Source organism: Capsicum annuum, chromosome 4 (genome assembly GCF_002878395.1).
Source record: "Capsicum annuum cultivar UCD-10X-F1 chromosome 4, UCD10Xv1.1, whole genome shotgun sequence".
NCBI lineage: Eukaryota > Viridiplantae > Streptophyta > Magnoliopsida > Solanales > Solanaceae > Capsicum > Capsicum annuum.
Window position 1 is genome coordinate 221,901,390 of NC_061114.1, and position 7,207 is coordinate 221,908,596.

At 32.3% G+C, this 7,207-nt stretch overlaps 1 protein-coding gene across 1 annotated transcript; it reads left to right on the forward strand.

Annotated features, from left to right (window-relative positions):
- Positions 1 to 3,863: 3,863 nt before the first annotated feature.
- On the forward strand, positions 3,864 to 7,207 carry LOC107867197 (cytochrome P450 81C13). The gene is made up of 2 exons (XM_016713330.2): positions 3,864 to 4,887; positions 6,436 to 7,207. Exons 1-2 carry the CDS (start codon positions 3,979 to 3,981, stop codon positions 7,078 to 7,080), a joined length of 1,554 nt encoding a protein of 517 aa, XP_016568816.1. The 5' UTR covers positions 3,864 to 3,978; the 3' UTR covers positions 7,081 to 7,207.

The window sequence follows — 7,207 nt, forward strand, 5'->3', positions numbered from 1 at the left end:
TTTCGAATTTAAACTTCTGAAAATGAAAAGAATCTTATTGAGAATTTCCCCTAAAAATAGGTCATGCGATGCACAAATCTAAAATCGAGCACTAATACATCAAACATCAAGTGGGAAACAAACCAAAAGGCATATGCAAAATCTTTGTGCAAGATTGGCAATATTTCCAGTTTGTTACAACCAATTTTTTTTTTCTTTTCGTTTGGATCTCCCTCTCTTTTCTATTTGGAGTTTTATTGCAAGAAATGAATTTTTCTCTTAGAGTCGGTACTTACATTTCTCCATTTTATTTTGATTCGTACAATCATTATACTTTTTTTTTCTTTTCTTTTGTGATATCTGATGAAAGAAAACATATTCCATCCATATCGGTGATATGTTTCTTCTTTCCTGATCAATTAAATCAGTGTTTTTTTTTTCTATCACCATCACCTACACATCAACTAAATTTTCGAAATTGGCACTTGATCACCTCCCAATTTTTTTAATACTTCACCTTTAAGTATACAGTTTAACATCACAATATAGCTAGGTTATTGTCTGAATAACTTTTTCAAAAAAGTTTTTTCGTTTTTTTCAATTTCATATGAGAAACATCTAACATGTGTAGATATAAATTATGATTTTTCGAATGGATTCCTTATGTGTTTTATTAGTGGAAAATGATTTTTTTTTTTTTTAAAATACCAACTCTATAACCACTTCTTAAAAAACTTTTTTTTTTTTTTCCAAATAGGTTTTGCAAATACTTCTTGGGAAATAAGCAAGCATTGCACATCTAAGTATCAAGAAGATTGCTGGAATATCATCATTAATTATATGTCTAGGTTTGAATCTTGAGAATAGAGAAATTTTTTGTACAATGTTTTACCCTTTAATAGTCTTATTGTACTTGTGATGAATTCGAATACAATATTAATAATAATTAAAAAAAAAAGGAAAAATTATCACCTTTGATGTATTAATTATCACGAATACTTTATTTGGAGAACATTTTCATCCAGCACTGATCCTGATACACTTGCAATACTATCGAATTGCATTTAACTATATTAAACATTTGATTAATGTGGTTGTCAGAGTTGTGACCCGAAATTTGTTGGTCCGGCCTTGAAAGTTTCGCGGTGCGACCCATATTTATGATTTTTAATGGGGTCTATGGTGGCAGTGTAAGGATCGGGCTGATTTTTTTGTTTTGGGGCCTAAGACTTATTTGTACGCACATACTATATAAGTGCAATTAGTGAGTCAGTTTTAATTATTCAGAAATTACGTCATTCTCCACATTGTACTCCTCTCCTTTCATAGTGAAATTCCTCTGCCCTTACACGTGATTTTTCCCGCAAGGGTTTTCACGTAAATCTTGTGTGTTCTTATTTTTCTTTTATTTGTGGTTTGCTTATTCTGTCCGAATCATAACAGTGGTGGCATGAGATGGATACTGGCCTTAATTTGGTAAGCACAGACTTTTCAATCAAACGGGATAATCAATTGTTTGAATCAACGGACCGTTCGTGTTAGGTTAGAATTATTATTGCGATGTTGTTATCAATAAGACAACTTCTTTAGCGCTCAGTTTCTTCAAATCTTGTACAAACTCAAAAATTAGTCAGCAATTCTTAATTTTAAAAGGAAAATTCAAGTTAGATATATGATACTCCCTGCTACTCAAACGTCATGAGTGACCTGTTATGTGGAGTGCAGGTTGAGAGAATATTTTTATAATCCATTTGGTAATTGGTACTAATATATAATTCGTCGCAATATTGACGATGTAATTTTTTAAACCTCAGTTAAAATTGCATTTATTTCATGTTTTGTGTGGGTGTGTCTCACTTGGTAAATTAAAGTCACGTTGGACTACCCTATTTTTCTCTCATTTTATAAGATTTGTTTAAATAAAATTATAAAACTCAAGTTATAGACTTTTTCCAAGGATTGGTTTAACATCTTAAGCAATATATAAAAAAAGAAGCAGCACGAAAGAGACCTGCAAATTATTTGATTTTCTTAATGACAAATGGTGGTTTACTGTACTCGGTCGATTCAAGTATTTCACCGGATATCTACTGCTTATCAAAAAAGCATCGGATAACTCTGCCATTAAGGTTTAGATTCATCTTGAGAAGAAATCACCTCATTTTGCCTCTGTCGGAATCTAAAACTGAAACTCATAATTCTCGACTCACCTCATTGATTATCCAACAACACCTTATAATTTGGGACGTATATCACTCTCTATCCTTGCAAATTAGTTTATCTAATGAATCACTCACTTTCTTTTTCTTTTTTGATTAATCACTCTCTATACTTGCAACCCAAAAACGTAAAAATCACTCTCTATACTTCATGGCGTATACGTTATGGATTATAAGGATCGGATATGGGGGGTATGATACAACTCATAACTCTTTCAAGGGCGACCCATCTAATGAATCAATTAGACCACTAATCACAAAGTCCTCCAAATTTTAAGTCTTAAGAATATGTGCTTATCACATTATCAACATTATCTATCTATTAAAGACATGAGTGATTAAATGTAAAATAATTATTGAACTATATATTTCGTTTTATGCGATACACTTTTTTTTCGTCTGTTCAACAAGAATATCATCTTTCAATAATTGAAAATAATTTACCCTTAATGAAATGATATATACACACAAATAGTTAAGTAGTGTTTTAGATCACAAATTAATTTCAAAATATTTTCTGTTCTTTATTAAACTTTATGACAAATCAAATGCTGCCACATAAATTGAAATTGAGGAAGTACTACTAATTCCTCCTTAAATTATTAATCTATTATTATATACTCCCCCTAAGTCTACCCCTCTTTCTTATTATTGAAACATGTTGACTTAATTGATACACTCCTTAACAAATTTTAATTAAACATATGTTATATAGAGTCATAACGTTAAGAAATTTTAATTAAAGGGCAGCCCAGTGCACTAAAGCTATCGCTATGCGTGGTGTCTGGAGAAGGGTCCCACCACAAGGGTGTATTGTATGCAGTCTTACCTTATATTTCTACCAGAAGCTGTTTCCAAATCATCTTAATTGAACATATGTTATATAGAGACAGAACAAAATGAAATGGAGAGAGTACTTCCAATTCACTTCAAACTATTAAAAATATCTTACTCGATGCTTTTTGTATATAGTTTAAGTTTGGTGCATCGTCGGTGTATTTTTATTTTACATCATCAGGTGACTTTTACCTGTTGTAGCAGGTCATCCATTTTACATTTTTACTTGAGAAATGAATAACCTGCTACAACATGTTAAAGTCACTTGATGATGTAAAAAAAATATATATATCGACGGTGCACCAAACTTAAATTCTTTTCTATATACTTGCCTGACTTTTCAGCTATGCGGATAAACCAACAGAACCAGTACCACAAATTACAAACTCACAACTCACACAAATACATTCCCTCCGTCCCATTTTATGTATCACCATTTGATCGGGTACGAAGTTTTAGAAATAAGGAAAGACTTGATAATATTTATCAAATTGTCCTTTATCAAAAAATGTGCTACTATCTTTTTTTTAATTAAGTAGGCTCAATAAGGGTAAAAGTATAATTATGTTTTTAAATATTTACCAAATAAGGAAACATGATATTCTTTTTGAGACGGACTAAAAAGAAAACGATGACACATAAAATGGAACGGAGGGAGTATCTAATTTAATGACTTTTACGTACTTGACTGACATTTTCAGGTATGCAGATCAAACCAACAGTTGAACTGTCCCCACAAATTACAAACTCACACTAACGATTTTCACAATTCAAACGTGTTTCACACGATCCTTTGATTATTTATACCACGAATATAATATATAATCTACATAGACTGATAGAAGGCAGGCAAATGCTGTCTATATAAAAAACCACTACGCAACAATGAGTAGTTCACTATAATTAAAAAAGTTGAAGCTTTATTTTTTCAAGTTATTTAGCCATGCATAACTTGTTAGCTGTGATCTTGCTATTTTTTGTTATCTTTTTATTGAAACATTTGCTTCATCCTAGAAAAAATTTACCACCTAGTCCTTTATCTCTCCCAATAATTGGCCATCTTTACCTTATCAAAAATTCACTTCAACAAACATTAACCTCTTTATCAACTAAATATGGACAGGTTTTATACCTCCGGTTCGGCTATCGAAATTTGCTTGTTGTGTCTTCTCCATCGGCTGTGGAAGAATGTTTCACCAAAAACGACGTTGTTTTTGCGAACCGGCCACGTAGCATGCTAGGTGACCGGTTGTCATTTAACTATGTTTCTGTTTTTTGGGCTCCGTACGGGCAACACTGGAGAGTTCTACGCCGTCAAACAGCTGTTGAGCTGTTTTCTTTCAACAGTCTTCAAAAGTCTTCTTTAATTCGAAAGGAGGAAGTTGAGATTTTAATTCGCTCTTTGTTTAAAGCCGGTGAGAATTGTATACTTGGAGGTGCACGAGTTGACTTGAGCTATTGGGCTTCTGCTTTTGTGTTTAATGTTATGATGAGAATTGGTACTGGAAAAAGTTGTGTGAGTGAGGAAGATATAGGAATGGAGAAGGGGAAAAAGATTATTGAAGATATGAGGGGAGCTTTCACTGCTAATTTGTTGGTTTTAAACATATGTGATTTTTTGCCAGTGTTGAAATGGATTGGGTATAAAGGGATTGAGAAAAAAATGGACGTAACATACGTGAAGAGAAATGAATACTTGACTAGATTACTTGACGAATTTCGACAAGAAAAAAGTATTACTACTGATGATAGAGCCAAAGGGAAGAAAACAACTCTGATTGAGACGCTTTTATCTCTGCAGGATTCTGAACCTGAATTCTACACTGACGATCTTATTAAAAGTCTTCTAATGGTACGTACGAACATTCCATCAAATCAAACTCTCGGCATAAAATTAATACTTACTGATTAGATTTCCTAGATATAGCTCATAAGTTTATCATCAAGAAATATATGATTACTAGTGTGCTGTCCAAAGTGGTTACTTAGCTGACGTTTTTTTTTTTTTTTTTTTTTAATTTTGTTTTTTTATTGAGATAAAAGTAAAAATTGGCTCAAAGATTGCCTTTCCTGTTTGTGAAATTGCAACAAACACCTCTCATAGTTGGATTTAACAAACACACACCAACTAACCGACGGAGTTAATTTCATGATCAATATGATTAGTACTTTGATTTCATTGGATCGACGTTACTAAACTATATCAAGAAAAGTCACTATTTAAGTATAATTAAAATTAACTAAAGTACTCTAATCTTGCAATAGCAAATTTACTTGACTTTGTTTAGATATCTTCAGAAAGTCATCACTAGCTAGGAGGAAATAAAGCAGAGTTACTCAAGGTTGAGTGACTTTTAATGAATTTTCGTATTGTTTAAGCAAAGTTGAGTGACTCTTTTCGTTGGAAAAAAAAAAAGGAACTTCACGCCCTGGATGCAATAAAGAAAGAGTTAAGTTACGATTCGTGAAACTACCTCGATTGAAATTAAATTTCTATTGTGGTTCTTATAACTCTGGTGTAAGCAACCATTTTGTTTTTCAGAATACTAGTTAATTCGTCATATATAGACGATTATCTGTAATTGTCTTTAAGGCAACATAATATGGTATAAATTGTTTATAAGGTATCTTAATGAAGTTTAACGGTGCCGGCTCTACCCCTTTAAAATAAAGGCAACCGCCTAAGTAGGGGCGGCTCAAGCGAATCTGTGGCCTAAGGTCAAAATCGAACGGAGGCCTTACGTTTTTATGAAAAAATAATTATTTTTATAAAGTCTATTTTTAAAATTATATAATTGATTTCTTCTAATAATTCCTTTTTAATTAATAATATAGTCAATGTATTAATTTCTTGAGACATAATATTCTGGACCAGATATATCAAACTTTTAAATTTTTTATATAAAAACTTTATTTTTTTTATAAATAGTATTTAATATGTTTTTTCATAATTTATAATTTATTATTACTAAAAAAAAATGAGGCCCCTCAAATTTTGGGGGCCTTAGGCGGCCGCCTTTTTTTCGAAAGGGTTGAGCCGCCCCTGCGCCTAAGACCTCCAAATTTGAAGGGGCTCACTTTTTTTTTTTTTGATAATAATAGATTATATATTTTTATTAAATATTATTTGTAGCAAAAATAAATTTCTTATGTAAAAGTAATGAATTATAGAAGAATTTTGATGTAATTAAAGTATGTCTCAAGAAAGATTAAATGTATTAGTTATATTAAGGAAGAAATTGACTATAATAGTTATAACCTTGTATGATTTTAATTAAATATAGACTTTAAAAAAAAAATATTTTTTCTGCCACAACTTAAAGAAAACCTAGAAAACAGTATGGAAATAGGATACTCATGAAATGATTTTGTACTAATAAACGTTTCTGGGGTGCTTTAGGTTTTACTCGTTGCGGGAACGGAGACCACATCGATGACGATCCAATGGGCGATGGGCCTTCTTTTAGCTCAACCTGAGGCATTTCAGAAGCTTAGAGCTGAAATTGATAGCAATGTGGGGAACGAGCGCTTATTGAACGAATCTGATTTCACTAATCTTCCTTATTTGCACTGTGTTATCAACGAGACATTGAGATTGCACCCTCCAGTACCACTTTTGTTGCCTCACTATTCATCTGAAGATTGTACTGTTGGTGGCTACCATGTACCAAAACATACAATCTTAATGGTTAACGCTTGGGCCATCCATATGGACCCCGAGTTATGGGACGAGCCTGAAAAGTTTAAGCCGGAGAGATTTGAGGCAATGGAGGGGGAAAAAGAAGCGTTCAATTATAAATTCTTACCATTTGGTATGGGGAGAAGAGCATGCTCTGGAGCTAATATGGGCATGCGTACTGTTTCATTGGTATTGGGTTCATTGGTTCAATTGTTTGATTGGGAAAATGTGGAATTTGAGGAAAAAATTTATGACAAGGATGCATGTGATAATTACAAATCTAAAGTAACTTCCAGTAAGGATAAGCCTTTTGAGACTATTTGCATTCCTCGTCAGAATTGTATACAACTCCTTTCGCAGCTCTGATGACATTGATATTTGATATTCGCGTGTGTGAAATAAATAAGGATATGTTAAGATGAATCCTGTGTGTTTGTGTAATATAAGGATTTATCTTTCCGTTCCAATGGAATTCTCTTATTCTTATCTCTTA

Bases quoted from the DNA above. Each gene is read 5' to 3' on its own strand.
- LOC107867197 (XM_016713330.2), top strand. From the start codon at position 3,979: ATGCATAACTTGTTAGCTGTGATCTTGCTATTTTTTGTTATCTTTTTA. The intron at 4,888-6,435 runs GTACGTACGAAC...GGGGTGCTTTAG, and splicing joins TTATTAAAAGTCTTCTAATG to GTTTTACTCGTTGCGGGAAC.